Here is an 18,666-nt window from a genome sequence, read left to right on the forward strand (position 1 = left end):
CTCTAATCTCTCTAATTTTACATTCGTGATCTCCTCGGGAGGTATAAGTAGGGGGAAGCAATATATTCGATACCTCATCCAGAAACGCACCCTCTCGAAACCTGACGAGCAAGCTATACCGCGATGCAGAGCGCCTCTCTTGCAGAGTCTGCCACTTGAGTTTGTTAAACATCTCCGTAACGCTATCACGGTTACCAAATAACCCTGTGACGAAACGCGCCGCTCTTCTTTGGATCTTCTCTATCTCCTCCGTCAAACCGATCTGGTACGGATCCCACACTGATGAGCAATACTCAAATATAGGTCGAACCAGTGTTTTGTAAGCCACCTCCTTTGTTGATGGACTACATTTTCTGAGGACTCTCCCAATGAATCTCAACCTGGTACCCGCCTTACCAACAATTAATTTTACATGATCATTCCACTTCAAATCGTTCCGCACGCATACTCTCAGATATTTTACAGAAGTAACTGCTACCAGTGTTTGTTCCGCTATCATATAATCATACAATAAAGGATCCTTCTTTCTATGTATTCGCAATACATTACATTTGTCTATGTTAAGGGTCAGTTGCCACTCCCTGCACCAAGTGCCTATCCGCTGCAGATCTTCCTACATTTCGCTACAATTTTCTAATGCTGCAACTTCTCTGTATACTACAGCATCATCCGCGAAAAGCCGCATGGAACTCCCGACACTATCTACTAGGTCATTTATATATATTGTGAAAAGCAATGGTCCCATAACACTCCCCTGTGGCACACCAGAGGTTACTTTAACGTCTGTAGACGTCTCTCCATTGATAACAACATGCTGTGTTCTGTTTGCTAAAAACTCTTCAACCCAGCCACACAGCTGATCTGATATTCCGTAGGCTCTTACTTTGTTTATCAGGCGACAGGGCGGAACTGTATCGAACGCCTTCCGGAAGTCAAGAAAAATAGCATCTACCTGGGAGCCTGTACCTTATATTTTCTGGGTCTCATGAACAAATAAAGCGAGTTGGGTCTCACACGATCGCTGTTTCCGGAATCCATGTTGATTCCTACATAGTAGAGTCTGGGTTTCCAAAAACGATATGGTACACGAGCAAAAAACATGTTCTAAAATTCTACAACAGATCGACGTCAGAGATATTGGTCTATAGTTTTGCGCATCTGCTCGACGACCCTTCTTGAAGACTGGGACTACCTGTGCTCTTTTCCAATCATTTGGAACCTTTCGTTCCTCCAGAGACTTGCGGTACACGGCTGTCAGAAGGGGGGCAAGTTCTTTCGCGTACTCTGTGTAGAATCGAATTGGTATCCCGTCAGGTCCAGTGGACTTTCCTCTGTTGAGTGATTCCAGTTGCTTTTCTATTCCTTGGACACTTATTTCGATGGCAGCCACTTTTTCGTTTGTGCGAGGATTTAGAGAAGGAACTGCAGTGCAGTCTTCCTCTGTGTTTTTGGAAAAAGGTGTTTAGTATTTCAGCTTTACGCGTATCATCCTCTGTTTCAATGCCTTCATCATCCCGGAGAGTCTGGATATGCTGTTTCGAGCCACTTATTGATTTAACGCAAGACCAGAACTTCCTAGGATTTTCTGTCAAGTCGGTACTTAGAATTTTACTTTCGAATTCAGTGAACGCTTCACGCATAGCCCTCCTTACGCTAACTTTGACATCGTTTAGCTTCTGTTTGTCTGAGAGGTTTTGGCTGCGTTTAAACTTGGAGTGAAGCTCTCTTTGCTTTCGCAGTAGTTTCCTAACTTTGTTGTTGTACCACAGTGGGTTTTTCCCGTCCCTCACAGTTTTACTCGGCACGTACATGTCTAAAACGCATTTTACGATTGCCAGTGTCGGAACAGAAATTTTCGCTTTGATCTGTTAGATAATCTGAAATCTGCCTTCTATTACTCTTGCTAAACAGATAAACCTTCCTCCCTTTTTTTATATTCCTATTAACTTCCATATTCAGGGATGCTGCAACGGCCTTATGATCAGTGATTCCCTGTTCTGCACATACAGAGTCGAAAAGTTCGGGTCTGTTTGTTATCAGTAGGTCCAAATGTTATCTCCACGAGTCGGTTCTCTGTTTAATTGCTCGAGGCAATTTTCGGATAGTGCACTCAGTATAATGTCACTCGACGCTCTGTCCCTACCACCCGTCGTAAACATTAAAGTCGATATAATCGAAAATATAATTTTTATTTGTTAAAACTGCCCGTTGACATAACCAATCAGACAGGTATAGCTGTCAACAATGTTTGGATAAATTTGGTCGATGAGTCCTTTTTCCGCAATGGCTGTGTTGCAGAAACCCCGGTTGAGTTTAATGAGGCCGGTCGTCTCGTCAGTAGGGTACGTGCCTTCGCCTACTTTGTAAAAGCTGTTAAGCAGAATGCGCTGTTGTCTCGCCTTTCGATAGTTCAACTCTACGTCTGTTCAATTTTTTCGCTCTTCTTTTTGTTTTCGGCGTTTGGCTTCAGGACTTGCAATATCTTCTACTCTTTGACGTTTCAGCATTGTGTAAAACATAAACCAGATCAACTTTTTACTAAAAAAATACACTGAGTACGCTTTACACACTTTATTTGCGGTTTACATTCAGTCACTGTATCACTCTGACTACTCACACCTCAGTGTTTGTTTGCATTCACTCACTGGACTACTTTTCCGGTTCGTCCCTTTGTCACTGATAAGAAACTGGCGTTCGAACCCCCGACGGGTCTTTACCAGTGGGTTTCCCCACCAGTGGCGAATTCCAGAAAGCACCAAAGAAGCATCGAATGGTCCACAATGTTCCAGAACATTCCAAAACACTGGAGAGTGTGAATAAAAACAAAAAGAGACTTGTGAGTCGTCATACACTGACTGAATATCAATAGAAAATAGAGTGTGTGTATTTAATGTATTTGTTCGTTAAAAGTTGATCTGGTACTTTATTTATATTTTAGACAATGTCCAAACGTAAAATGGGAGGAGATCTTATCAGTTCCGAAGCCGAATGGCGAAAAAGACAGCGAAAAAACGAAACAGACGAAGAGCGCGAAGCACGTTTAATTTAACGCCGAACAAGAATGAGCACCGTGAGAAGCAGAGAAGCCAAGGAGCGACGAAATGAACGGATCGAAGAATAAAGAATTGCGACACGTCTTATAATAAAAGACTGCGAACTCAAACCATCCATGAAATATCACCCTACGAGAAGCGCGAACGAGGACCAGTAAACAATACAAACTGACAAATGAATCATTCCACTACAATCCGACAAAAGAATGTAACAAACACATACACGTCATAACCAGAAAAATGGACAACATCTGCCAATTCTGAAGCGCGAAAAAATTCAATAGAGAAATACCAAAATGCTCTTGCATGTATGGAATAATTCGATCACCACCATCGGAAGCACCTCCGTGTGAATTTTTGCACTACGTGACCGGGGATACTCTAGAACCAAAACACTTTACCAAAACATAAAAGCGTACAATGCCTGCTTCCAGATGACCTTTTTGTCGTGACATAGATCAACACTAACAAAGGTGAAAACGATTATGTTTTTTTTTTCCATCCAAGACAAATCTATCGTAACATGAGATCATTACTGACACTTCGCAACGTAGACCATAAATTTCTGCAAGTATATTTCATCTGAAGTGAAGAAACACAAACTGATCAATGATGCTCATATGTCAGTGGACTAAATCTAGAAGTATTCCAAGATGTACAGAGGATCTTACACAAATTCAGTCAACTGATCCACATATTTAAAACAGTACTAGATGGAATGATTTCTGATGACTGTAAAGTTATAATTCGAGCCGAGAAAAGACCGCATGAACACTGAAAACACAAGCCGTGACGTAATTGTACAACGAAGAAGCGAAGGACTACAACGCACTGCAGTGACACACCGTTCATACGATGCCCTTCAACAGCCATTAATATTTCTGCACGGAGAGGAGGGATATCATTTTAATGTGAAACAAATCCAACCTGAAACAGGTGTCTAAACAAACAAAGAAGTCACTTCCAAAGAGTTCTATGCTTACCGCTTAGTGATCAGTAACGATGAAACATTCAACCACATTCTCAATCACTCGCCGTTTATTCCAACAATTCCTGGTAGATATGTATGCAAAAGTAGAAGCGGAACGCATGCTTTACATAAGACTGAATCAGAAGAAACTACCTACGGAAGAATACATCGACCTTCGAGACACAATCATAAATGATGGAAACATTGATGAAATTTGAAGAATGGTTAAGTTACCCTCATCATATATAGGAAGTCCGTGACACATGCACGAAACCACTCAGGACGCCATGATCTACATAAAAAGATATGGACGACCTAACCTCTTCATAACATTCACATGCAACTCGTTGCGTCTAGAAAAACATTTAGGATACGGACAAGCCAGCATGTATCGACACGACATAGTAGCCCTAGTTTTCCGACAACAGCAAATAAGATTTATTGAAGTCATCAGAAGACACCACGTCTTTGGAACCGTCAGATGCCGGATGTACACTATCGAATGGCAAAAACTGGGACTGTGTCGCTCACACAATCTTGTACGGATACACGACAGAATTCATCCAACGGATGTCGAGAAAATCATCCAAGTTGAGTATCCCAATCTTCAAGAAGAACCGGAACTGTACGACATAGTAGTGAAAAACATGATCCACAGACCATGTAGGACATTAAACCCAAATTCACCATGTGTAACTGATGGAAAATGTAAAAAAAAAGTATATCTGGGCGACACACAAACTGGAGTTGATGGTTGTCGCAATACAGAAGATGGAAATCCAAAAATGGTGACTTCACAGCAAAATTGCGTATACGAGGCAGGACGAACTGGAAACAGATACTCAATGGGCAGTACCAGGTAGCGCAGTACTTTCCACAATGTTCCAAGCACATGTGATCGTAGAATACTGCAATTCAGTGAACACCTTCAACTATGTCTGTAAGTATGTGACCAAAGGCAGTATTTGAAATAGCCAAAGACAGCGAACAACGAAACAGATCCTCATGTACCAAATGAGAAGATATGTCAACAGTAACGAAGCAATGTGGTGAATTTTCGGTTTCCCATACAGGGACGCGAGCCAGCTATGCAACATCTCACAAAAGATACCGCGAGAAAAACTGCAAGCGAGCCATCTCAGAACACAACATTAACACCTTTTTATCCAACTGTGCCAAAAGGACTGATTCGTGAAAACATTACTATTCGTCGATGTCCCTAACTATGATACGTGGAACACGACAAGAAAAACCTTTCAACGATTAAAACAATGCTTCCAGTAGAAGATCATCTAGGAATCATGAAACTGGCACACTAGACCGAGTATACACCGTACGACGGCGAACGCTTCAATCTCCGGATGTTGCTACACGAAATAGAGGGACCAACAAGTTTTACAGATCTCAAGACTATTGACGGTTACCTATGCCTCACGTACAGAGAAGCAAGGCAATCTTAGGACTGCCGGTAAACGACAACCATTGGGCATTAACATTACCAGAAGCCTCACTCACAGCCTCAGCTCATCAAATGGGAGACTTATTCGCCATAATTCTGACAACACGTAACCCACTGAATCCACAACAGCTATGGGACTCCTTCAAGGAGAGTATGAGTAGTGACGTACTGTACCAAATCCGACAAGCTCACAGTGAGCTGAGCGTCGAATTCAACGATGTCATCATCAGTGAAACACTGATTCAGCTACAGGATAGATGTTTAGCAATAAACAGCCAGATCGTGGAAGAACTTGGGATGCAAGCAGTACGAAAAGATGCTATCAATATGCTAAACTTCGAAATTAAAAAGGAGAAAAGCTACATCTACGAACCACTTCAGTACATTGCCCGGGACGAACGTCTGCCGGCCGGGGTGGCCGAGCGGTTCTAGGCGCTACAGTCTGGAGCCGCGAGACCGCTACGGTCGCAGGTTTGAATCCTGCCTCAGACATGGATGTGTGTGATGTCCTTAGGTTAGTTAGGTTCAAGTAGTTCTAATTTATAGGGGACTGATGACCTTAGAAGTTAAGCCCCATAGTGCTCAGAGCCATTTGAACCATTTGAGAAACGTCTCCTCAATGAGACTCAAAAGGAGCGTTGCAACGTTGTCATGGGCCGGATGGACAACAACACTGGCGGAATTGTGTACTGGACGCACCAGGCGGCACCGGGAAAGTGTCTCTAATAAGTCTGTTGCTGGCGGAGATACGTACATCGCACTTACACTGTCATCGGCCGACATTGCAGCCCTACAACTAACGCTGAATACAGCCGAGGGGCAATTCCCGGTATGTAAAATCCAGGGTGTATACATGGACAAGGAAAAAGAGTCCCGGATTTTTCCCGGATGTCCCGGTTAAAAATACAGTTTCTCCCCGGGTGAAAATACACTTTTTTCGTGTTAAGTGACAGTATACTTTCCCTCTGTACTGCAAAACTTGTGACGTATTTGAATGGCTATGGTTTTATACAGCGGCTTAGGATATCCCGGCGCTTTATAAAACGAAACTTAGGGGAAAAAACACGCTTTGGAAAGTTCTTTGATGTGTGGCAACATGTACGATGCATATTTTCATATTACGAAAGTATAAATTCGCATTCCATAAAACACCGCATGTTACTCTCCAAAGAAATGAAATCGAAATTGCGATGCGCTTTTGTCAGCCAGTCATAGCTCATATCACCTGATCTCGCCAGCCGATGACAGCGGATATTCAGAGAGTAGGACGCGTGATGCAGTCAGCCAATAGCAACACCATTGTTAAGTAGCGTGAACACACAAATAGTAAAAGTTAATATACATAGCGCTGCTACAAGAAAAGAAAAGCTTTCATATATAGTATTGGTCTCTAAGATTAGTAAGCTGCAAGAGAAGGTAAGGTTTCACATGCAATATTGATCTTTTTCGCACGTTTTACACTTTAAGATACATCACACAAATGTGCCAGTAAAATTTTTAATACCGTCATAAATCTCTGATCTTCTGAGCTCGAAATTCTTCCAAATGGATTGTCATCAAAGAGTTGATTTTTAAATGAAAGTCAAACGCTCTGTGATTTAAGAAATTCATCGTACAATCTCGCACATGGTTCATCTTTAGAAAATGGAAATTTAATTTGAAAATAACCCTTTTCCAACCACAAGTAGCAATATTTGCCCGCGATCTGCCAGAAACAGATTTATTCCTGCAGTCTCTAGGGAGCGGCAGGTAGGAGGCGTCGCCGCGCTTGCGCAGCTGCGATGACGCAGGAGGCCCGTATGTGTAAAACATTAAAAGATCTTACATTATGGCATAAAAGAAACAAGACGTCAGAGGATTCTCCAAGAGCGTCGGAATTCGTGAACCATACTGAAATGAATAATTCGCCTTGAAGTGCACATTCGTATGTTCCGAAGTAGGCCTCGACTTGATATTAAGCTCTTTAGTATGATTCTCGGGATGTAGATATTCTTGGAGCACTAGTACTGTATTATCTCATGTTGAGTTCTTTATCATGGCATAATGCCATATGGGCTAGAAGATGAAAACGAGCACCTGAAATGCAGCGAACAGTTGAAACTAGCCAATAGTGTGGTAAACACTTCGTTTCAAATAAATTGGCTGTCTCAGCGGAAAAGATAGATAAAATCCGAATTTCTTTAGCAAAGCGACAAAAGTAACTTCATTATTGTGCAAAGCGATTAATAATACTGGATGGGATTATTTGTAACTGGAAGAACAAGAACTCTTTAAAAAATTTAGACTCTTTATTGCCTATTAGCTAATAACTTGCTGTTCTATGTGACATAAAATTAAATATAGGATACGTAAACCCAGGAGACTAGAGAGAAGCAAGACAGTACACATTTCTTCAATCCTTAGGTCCTAGCGTCTTTTTCTCTCTATCGTGCTACAGCTTTCCATGGCGTGTTTTCATTTCTGCGTAAGAATCTGTTACTTCATCAAAATTTGTCAAACGTTTTGTTACATGAAAAATCGAAATATCGTTGTCTAATACTGAAAATGCATTTAATAGAAATAGTAGCAACGACTGGTGTTGTTTCTCGATCTGATTACGTCTGTTTTGTCACTGTCTGCTACAAAAAGAAAATAGGCCTTTCTAATATTGCAGGAATTGTAACACATACCAAATAAGCGACACTGTTTTGGTAGTAATGGTCATTTTTATAATACGGCAGAATATAATTCGCGAAGTACCAATATCTAATGCCTATCTGGCCTACTACAAGCAGAAAGCTTTATGTTAGGTAATAGTTTCACATTTTATTCACATGCTCCAGTTTCTCTAGCATGAGATCGAAAAGCAATAGTACGAAATTTTTGGATAAATGTGGAATTGTCATATTCTTCCACAATTTGTGTTACGTCCCCGTTTCTTTTCCTTCCTCGTTCTAACAAACAATATTCTCATCACTAATTCTGTAACTACTCCTACCATTGTCAAAACTCATTCTCCGGTTAACTCTACTAACCCTGCCAGAATCACCTGTTCAGTTATCCAGCGATTATTCTCCGGTTAGATGTTACTACACGTTCGTACAACACGTTTTCCGCGCTACTCCCACAATATAACTTAAGCGGCTGCTACCTGGGGACTGTACATCTTGCCCTTTCTAGTTTAGTGATCTGACCAAAAATTTACTGTCAAAATTTCAATTTTCTTGGATACACCGACACGTAACCTTTCTTACGTGTTATTCCTGTTAGTCGCTTATTTCCTCTCTGGTAGTATGAATCTATGGACTTCCCTAGAATTATAACAACGCTGATCATTCGCATACTCAATCAATCATAATTGATAGACCAACTTGCGCTAGATGCTAGGCGCTTTGTGGCACAAGATATTCTTCCTCAAGAATATGAATTTGCCCTCCCACCCCTCTTCCCCCACCGCCGAACTTTCCAGCCTGGTTCAGATAACACGGTTTTCCGCTTACACAGCCGACAGCGACATTTCTGTAGCCAGAAGCGGGAGAAGGTACCACTCATACGCAACTCAACTGCGCACGCGCATGAGCCCGCTCGTAACTGCTTAAATGAATTAAGGTAAACAGTTGTGACGTCACGCACATCAGAGATAATTTGTTGTTACGAAGCATTACATAGTCTTCCTAAGGCCTTTCACACATTTTGCTGTTGGCAGAAGCTTGTGTGAGCTCTATTTTTTTTTTTTTTTTATACGGCGCATTTCCTTTGCAATTTAAGTTTTATTCTCTCGTTCATGTTTTGTAGCTGCAGTATTTTTCTGCAGTAGCAGGATACAGTAATATCCTTTGTTAGAGTATCGGTTCTTACCAGTCAAAATTACAAAAAAATAACTGATAATTAAAACAATAAAAAATTACCGGAATTCTAAATGGTTCCCGAGTTTTTCCCGGTTTTCTCCCGGATGAAAAAATTCCCGGGTCTTTCCCGGATCTCCCGGTTGTCCCGGGTCGTATACACCGTGAAAATCTAAAAATGGTTCAAATGGCTCTGAGCACTATGGGACTTAACTACTGAGGTCATCAGTCCCCTAGAACTTAGAACTACTTAAACCTAACTAACCTAAGGACATCACACACATCCACGCCCGAGGCAGGATTCGAACCTGCGACCGTAGCGCAGAGGTGGCGTGTGGTACAGTTGTTACATTCCATTTGCACACACTGTATTCAGTAGAGCGATGGGCATCACACGACTGAGCGGATCGCGGAACGCCGGCCGCGGTGGCCGTGCGGTTCTGGCGCTGCAGTCCGGAACCGCAGGACTGCTGCGGTCGCAGGTTCGAATCCTGACTCGGGCATGGGTGTGTGTGGTGTCCTTAGGTTAGTTAGGTTTAAGTAGTTCTAAGTTCTAGGGGACTGATGACCTAAGATGTTGAGTCCCATAGTGCTCAGAGCCATTTGAACCATTTGGATCGCGGCACAACACCGACATGGCGAGAACCACGGAAGCAGACCGTAGAGGAAAACAATTTCACACCAGCACCGTAGATATATAAATCGCCCTATAGTACAGATTTTAACCTTGACATCTACATATTTTAACTAAGTATTTTTTAATAATAATAAAAAAAATCTACTGAATACAGTATGTGCAAATGGAATGTAACAAATGTACCAGACGCCACCTGTCGGTAATAGTGCACTCTGCCAACCAATTTTATGTGCCGCAGCATGTGAAAGTTGCTGGATTTGGACGGGTTACACCTGTAACTGAAATTTCAGGTACGTTCTGGTACATTTGATGTTGATTAGACAGGATGAAAAAGATTTGCTTCCGTGAAATAGTAAATTAGTATCATTATTGTTACAGATCTGAAGATGGTTCTGAATGAACCGAAACCGGTCATATGAATAAACAATTTGCAATCAAGACGGATTTTAAGTAAGATTATAAAATCACTGATTGCTATTATGTCTGTTTTTGCAAAATGTCCTCTTTCTGCATACCAGCTGGACCACAACAGGAAAAGACCACTCTTGTATCGAGGAACAGACAGGTGGAGAACACACATGGGTGCGACATTAGGAACCTACACAGATTTTGAGGCGATATTCAGAAAAGATATTACTCTGATGGCTGATGTTAGTAAATGGTCAAAAAAACTGCAAAGGGAATGTGAACAAGAGATAATGGATGGTTACCTCAACGAAGAGTTAAACAAGAACGAGATGGGAACGAAGAACAAGACAAGAGATTATCAGCCGTCTTCAAAACATCAGATGCGCTAGGTCAGAATGGATTATATGTGGGGAAACTAAAGCGGTGGCATCGAAATCGAATATCAGTCTGTCCCAAGCCACAGTGGGGGTCAGACGTCAACAGTCTGCCGACACGGGTCGAGTGGGCTCCCTCTCTACCGTTGCGATAAATACAGCCAGCAGAGCTGTTCTCCAAATCCCGCTCGTGTCGAGTCAGCTGGCAATGTCGATCAACAAACACCACGCTCCAGGAGCACAGACACATTTGCGCACCCAGCCGACCCCAGTGGACGAAGAAATATACCATGGAGGAAATGTGCAAAGAGATTCTACATATGCGATGGTGGGGTGTGAAGCGTTTTTCATTTTTCGTTTTCTTGATTTTTTTCAAGAGATTGTAAGGTAACACTTTTAACACAAAGCCTGTAGGAACATGAATATAAAAACACGAGAAACTGCGGTACTGCCACGAAAGAAACATTAGCACAGAACTTGATGATCACTTAGCCTGAATACGATCGATTGCTGAATATACAGAGTGATTCAGAAATAACTGTACACACTTCGTGGGTGTTATGTGCGCACCAAAATAAGGGTAAAATATTAAATAAAGTTTTATCTGAAATTGCACTTTTATGTAGTAGAGAAGATACCACAAGGGCAACACAAACAACACGAAATTAATTCTTCTCAGGAAGCAACGAGAAGAAGGGACCAGAAATTCAACACAGCTAGGTATTGTACGTTTACCCCAGAGTATGTTCAAAATTTTTTACATGTTGGTGAAGGCAGTGACGTGCTTGACGTCTCACCGCTTTCGAAATATTGCAGGCTCCGTTCATCTCATTCTGCACGGTTCTACAGCCATTACCATTTCGCTGTTCTACTTGTGCCACATTCTCAGTTGCAACACCGTACAAGAACTTCTTGAGACAGCCCCATAGACTTCCACAGGGCTAAGGGCCGGAGATGTGGTGGGCCAAGTAACTCGTCCTGCACGAACTACCCAGTTATCAGGACAAGCAACCTCTCTTGCCTTCCAGCTGCAATGTGCACGGGCACTGTCGTGCATGAACCATGACTTGGTTCGTGTAATGAGCGGCACATCGTGAAGCAGGCCAAACAATTTGTGTTCCAAAAAACTGCCGATATACTATGCCATTCACACGCAGCGGAAGAATATGAGGTACGAGTAGCTGATTGTCGACTATACCACACCAAACTTCCAGCGCAAAACGATGTTCATAGCCTCTTACCGTAATTACGCGAAGATTCTTATATGCCCACTCGTGCATGGTATGAGCGTTCACACTCCCCTCGCAGATAATGAAGCTCTTGTCCACAAACAGTACGTGACCACCGAACAGACGGTCAGTGGCACGGCGCTCGAGTAGCCACTGACAGAAATACCGACATCTATATGGTCTTCAAATGTCAGCTACTGTACCTCCAGCAGGTGAAACGAGTGGAATTGCTGTCTCCGAAGCAGGTGTCAAACAATTCATCGAGGAACCCGTACAGTGGCACTTATACGGCAGGTGTCTATGGTGTAATCTTCATCTAACATTTCCAGGATATTCTCAGCACCCACTGCATCCGTGCCGACCACGAACTCCATATTCCCTTAAACGCCTGTCCACAGCCGTGAAACATTTCCATGCACCATCGTACTGCTGCTCACGCCTTGCCTTCTGCTGGCCCGTAAAGCAGGTGCATATGTACAGGTGCATATGTATATTGGCCGTTCGAGTGCGCCATAGTGGGCAACGATTGCGTTCTATAAACTGCCGACAGAATGAATGTGCATAACATGTCTGGTGCTGCAATAGTAAAATAGTGTCATAGAGTACAACGGACCAAACCAAAGTCACATAAATAAATGCTTTACGTGCCAGAATTAACTGAGCTGTGTATAAGGGCGTACAAAGCAATATCACTCAATATGCAGGTGAACACGATATGCCAAAACCCTGTACTCAGCCATGATGTGCCGCCTACTACAAATGAAATTATAACTCGGAAACAAAGCAATTTCAGACAAAATTTTGTTTAACATTTTACTATTATTTCGATGCATACATTACGCCCACGAAGTGTGCACAGTTAGTTTTCAATCACCCTGTATAGTGTAGTATCTTCAGCAATAAGAGGAAGATGACTGTGCAATTTGTTTATTAATCAAATTAATAATCATACCGTGCTCTCATATTCTTTGCTTATTAATACATAATGTTTTCATTAGCTACTACTCCTTCTTCATGATAGGATAAAAAATGGAGATAAAACTGTTATTAAGGTTATACCTGCTAAACGGAAACTGGTGAGAAATGGATATTGTGCACGAGTGTTCGTAAGTCATCAGCTTTGTGTCCAGTACTAATTCGTGGCATTTATATTTGTTTGACATGAAGGGCTTTTTTCCTGTATGTACATCTTAGAAGAAGTACAGGTGCATAAAAAATTATTGCTCCTGCAACCGATACACAAATGAAACACGAAGACGCTCTCTTATGTGGTACAACAGTAGTACCCTCCATCATGCATATAACTTTGGTCTGTAGAATATGTATGTAGATGTAGATGTAGATGCTTAACAGTGTTTAAATGAGTGACAGATTACCTCAAATTGGGTTTCGGAACAATTCATCTGTGTTCAAAAAGTAATTTGTTGGCATATCATAAAGGCGTCTGTGATGTACAGGAACAGAAGCGAAAACTGATGCTGGTTTACAAAACAGCACTAGACAAATTATGGACAGAAAATTATGCTGGTTTGAATAACTTATGCAGGTATTGTCTGTGTTAACCAGGTTATTCTCGGCGCTTTCATATAATAGAAGAAACATAATACAAATAATAGCAGAATGTTTCACCACTTTTCAAATATGTGTTCTACAGTAGAGGGTCCTAGGATATTTCTACGATTAGTAAGATTATCATAATTAGTAGTAAAGGTATTGCAGTACTGCAGTAATAAACAGTCATACCCCCTTCTAATGTGATGGCTTCCACTCCAGCAGGTTCTCCATCGATGTTTACTTCTTTGTTACGAGCCTGGACCTAAATATAATAAAAGCTTCAACTTCATGTTGTGTAGGAAAATTTTATCATCGTAAATATTACCTCTAAAATTTGAAATTTGTTAGTTGTGGGGGAGGCACACACACACTCACTATCTTCCTTTCTCACTCTCTCTCTGTCTGTCTGTCTCTCTCTCTCTCTCTCTCTCTCTCTCTCTCGATTTTTCTCTCTCTCACTCTCTCATCCCCCCCCCCCCCCCACACACACACACATTCAAACTCAGCACTATGAAGGAGGTTTTTCTACACTAATTCCAACAGAAACTAGAGACATACAGAATAGAGTTTGTAAGACTCATCTGAAAACGATTTCTAAGTGTTCTATGTATTACTACAAAATAATTAGAGGGTGAAAAGAATTACACACAGTAATAAGTTGATTAGACTGTGTATTTAAGTACGAAATCGCTTTAATATGAGTTTCATTCTCTACCATAGAACACAAACGTACTGAAATAAAATGAAATGAGGCCCGTATTGCTGGGAGGCCCCTTCCGGGGTAGTTCGGCCGCCATGTCCACGTTTTATTTCAGTCAATGCCACATCGGGCGACTTGCGCGGGGAAAATCTCCAACCCGGCCAGGAATCGAACCAGGGCCCTTTGCATGGGGGGAAACCAGATGGCGCTATGGTTGGCCCGCTAGATGGCGCTGCCATAGGTCACACGGATATCAACTGCGTTTTTTTAAAAATAGGAACCCCCGTTTTTATTACATATTCGTGTAGTACGTAAAGAAATATGAATGTTTTAGTTGGACGACTTTTTTCGCTTTGTGAAAGATGGCGCTGTAATAGTCACAAACATATGACTCACAATTTTAGACGAACAGTTGGTAACAGGGAGGTTTTTTAAATTAAAATACAGAACGTAGGTACGTTTGAACATTTTCTTTCGGTTGTTCCAGTGTGATACATTTACCTTTGTGAACTTATCACTTCTGAGAACGCATGCTGTTACAGCGTGATTACCTGTAAATACCACATTAATGCAATAAATGCTCAAAATGATGCCCGTCAACTTCAATGCATATGGCAATACGTGTAACGACATTCCTCTCAACAGCGAGTAGTTCGCCTTCCATAATGTTACACACGCATTGGCAATGCGCTGACGCATGTGGTCAGTCGTTGTCGGTGGATCACGATAGCAAATAACCTTCAACTTTCCCCACAGAAAGAAATCCGTTGACGTCAGATCCGGTGAACGTGCGGGCCATGGTGTGGTGCTTCGACGACCAATCCACCTGTCATGAAACATGCTATTCAATACCACTTCAACCGCACGCGAGCTATATGCTGGACATCCATCAAGTTGGAAGTACATCGCCATTCTGTCATGCAGTGAAACATCTTGTAATAACATCGGTAGAACATTACGTAGAAAATCAGCGTAGATTGCACCATTTAGATTGCCATCGATAAAATGGGGGCCAATTATCCTTCCTCCCACAATGTCGCACCATACATTAACCCGCCAAGGTCGCTGATGTTCCACTTGTCGCGGCCATGGTGGATTTTCCGTTGCCAAATAGTGCATATTATGCCGGTTTACGTTACCGCTGTTGGTGAATGACTTCGTCGCTAAATAGAACGCGTGCAAAAAATCTGTCATCGTCCCGTAATTTCTTTTGTGCCCAGTGGCAGAACTGTACACGACGTTCAAAGTCGTCGCCATGCAATTCCTGGTGCATAGAAATATGGTACGGGCGCAATCGATGTCGATGTAGCATTCTCAACACCGACGTTTTTGAGATTCCCGATTCTCACGCAAATTGTCTGCTACTGATGTTCGGATTAGCCGCGACAGCAGCTAAAACAACTACTTGAGCATAATCATTTGTTGCAGGTCGTGGTTGACGTTTCACATGTGGCTGAACACTTCCTGTTTCCTTAAATAACGTAACTATCCGGCGAATGGTCCGTACACTCGGATGATGTCGTCCAGGATACCGAGCAGCATACATAGCACATGCCCGTTGGGCATTTTGATCACAATAGCCATACATCAACACGACTTAGACCTTTTCGGCAATTGGTAAACGGTCCATTTTAACACGGGTAGTGTATCACGAAGCAAATATCTTCCACACTGCCGGAATGTTACGTGATACCAAGTACTTATACGTTTGTGACTATTGCAGCGCCATCTGTCTCAAAGCGAAAAAAGTGGTCCACCTAAAACATTCATATTTCTTTACGTACTACACGAATATGTAATAAAAAATGGGGATTCCTATTTTTTAAAAAACGCAGTTAATATCCGTGTGACCCATGGCAGCGCCATCTAGCGGGCCAACCATAGCGCCATTTGGTTCCCCCCTTCAAGCTAGACGAGTTTCGTTCGTTGTAGTTTTTTCGTTTGATGCTTTTTCGTGAGGTATTTGGCCCAGTCGCTATCAATGGACCACCCTGTATAAACGTCAAGGCTTCCACACATGTGAGCTCAGCATATCAGTACTTCATCTCTAATGAATTTTACTGTATGACAGACAAACAAACTATTACAACTGGTGTGATAATCCAGATTTGAAATGCAACTGGCTAACAGAAAACAGTGACATGAGTTGTATGAAATCTTCAATGAATAACGTGAGTGACATCGTGTCATCATCAAGTGATATGAATTGCCTATTTCTCTCTTAAGAACAAAATATTCGATATTTGTTTCTGTTCATTTAATGAAGCATATACATTATGTGAACTCACGATGGCTTCATACACATACAAACACAGTCATCTTTCCTACAGAAGTCTATTTCTACTGGAGCTGTAATTTTTCAACCATTTTATTATAGCTATGCAGAAATATGATTCGGACAACAGTCTTTTTTGTTGGGAGATGAATCCAAGTCAGCATGTTTGAAGATGTGGTATATTGTAAAGTCAGAAAATCTCAACCGTCTTCATAATATCTGTGGCCCAGTGGCACAACTGTGTTTTGTTTTGAGGTGAATGTAACGTAATATGTTGCAAATTCTCCGTTATCATTTGACTTGATGGAGTGTACAGCGTTATGTTTACAGGAACTAAGACAGCATTTAGCAAAGTCTTGCAAATTGAAAGACATTAGTGTTTAGAACAGTACACATATTGGATGACTGAGAATTTGTATTTCAGTAAATCAATAGAGCTGGGTTGTGAGTGTCAAAATGTACGTATAAAACTACTTGCTAGAACCTCCAAGTGATTTGCTGCAGCAAAGTGATAGCGATCTCCCCCTCTAAGGTCACTTCACAGCCCACAATGTAATAAAAGTATAAAAACGTGATGACGCAGTTACTCATTGTACTGTCGGACTGTTGATTATGAAAGAATTGTAATCTCTTCCAGTATGGAAACCTTTATACTGTATTACATTTTGACAAATATGTATCAGTTGTGTGCTGTTAATATGTCTATTTCTTGTTTTTTAATGTGTAGGTATTCAAAAATTGTGGTAAACATATGTAATCAATATAGGAATACTAACTTGTAGATAATATTCAATCAGCTCAAATGCATCGTTTGCTAATACAGGGCGTGGTCCAGAGAACAGAGTTCCAGAGCACAAAGAAACACATCAGAGGAAAGGAAATGCAGTAGCAACCTGAGTGTAGCAGATGTTGAAAGCGAGCATCTTCCTACAAGTTGGAGCAACTGCCCATACAGCCGACTGGACCTCGAATCACGTTTACACAATCCTCACGCCTGACAGAGTTGTCAGCAGAGGTCAGCCTGGTAGCGGCCCCAGCTGGCCACCCAGGTCACCTGATGTGTCAGTCAGCGGTTACTTTGTGTGGGGGGGCCCTCAGGTCTAAGGTGAATCGCCACGACCCCCACAGTCTTCAAGAACTCCAGCAGAACGTTTGGGATGAGACTGCAGCAATTCCAGCAGTGCAGCTTCCATCCGCCTTCAGAAACTTGCTTCCCAGGGCCCAAAAGTGCCAAGAGATGAATGGTTGTCATTTTCAACACCTGCTATAGTCGGGTTAGCACTGTATTTCCTTTCTCCTACAGTGTTTCCTTGTAACCCACCTTAACAAATTATTAATTTCTGCAAACAGGATCCTTTATATTGAAATGCATACTGGTGAAACGAGAAACATAGACCATTAAACACCTAGAAAATTATGATACTCTCTTAAACGTCTGTCCTTTAGATCAGACCTTTCCAGACTACTCCACATGGTGACATCCTTCTCATTCACACAGTATCACGGGAAACCTTTTCACTAACATTAATAGAAGATATTCTGTTTTAGTAAGTGATATTTTAAAGAAATATTTCATTTCTAAGTACAGTTTAATTATACATTAAACAGCTCTTCATAGATATAAAATTTTTCTATACTTTTACAAATTTATTGACTTGCGTGAGCTTGACGAGAATTACGAATCTCTTTTATATTATCACGGTAGTGGGGAAAATTCACATGAATAACTTTCCCAGACTTCCACATTTCATTGTTTTTATATTTCTCATGACAAAAAATATACTTTCACACGAACGTACTGTATAAAGGAGCAGCAAAATGACCAATGATCCTTTACTTAGGTGAGGGTAATCTTGCTGAAGGGAAATCCAGAAGTTGTATAAATCAGGTTCCTGGAATTCAAATTTTAAAGTGCGGTTGTTCTTCAAATCTGTCAACTCCTTCTTTTTCCAATAAGTTAAAGTTCTAAAGTACTGGGGTACGTGAAAGGATTTTTTTTTCAGCCAACCATACCTCGACTTTATCTTGTAAGGCTGCAATTTTGTCTGTGGTGGCCTTGTGGACTAGCATTTGTCTTGTTTATTATTTCAAATAAATCAGAAATGGAAGCTAGGTTTGTGCTACGAAGCTCGCCTTTTAATGGATCCACAAACTCCGTTTTGTTTTCTTCCTTAAATAAATGA

The 18,666-nt window shown here is 41.5% G+C and overlaps 1 protein-coding gene across 2 annotated transcripts in view; it reads right to left on the minus strand.

Moving 5' to 3' along the window:
• LOC126092026 (uncharacterized) overlaps nucleotides 1–18,666 on the minus strand; it is a 489,900-nt gene that overhangs the window by 54,499 nt on the left and 416,735 nt on the right. For both annotated transcript variants that reach the window (XM_049907420.1, XM_049907421.1), the window contains one exon: nucleotides 13,698–13,770. In XM_049907420.1, the coding sequence (XP_049763377.1) occupies nucleotides 13,698–13,770 (73 nt within the window). The remainder of the gene's footprint in view (nucleotides 1–13,697; nucleotides 13,771–18,666) is intronic.

Source organism: Schistocerca cancellata, chromosome 7, assembly GCF_023864275.1.
Source record: "Schistocerca cancellata isolate TAMUIC-IGC-003103 chromosome 7, iqSchCanc2.1, whole genome shotgun sequence".
Taxonomy (NCBI): Eukaryota; Metazoa; Arthropoda; class Insecta; order Orthoptera; family Acrididae; genus Schistocerca; species Schistocerca cancellata.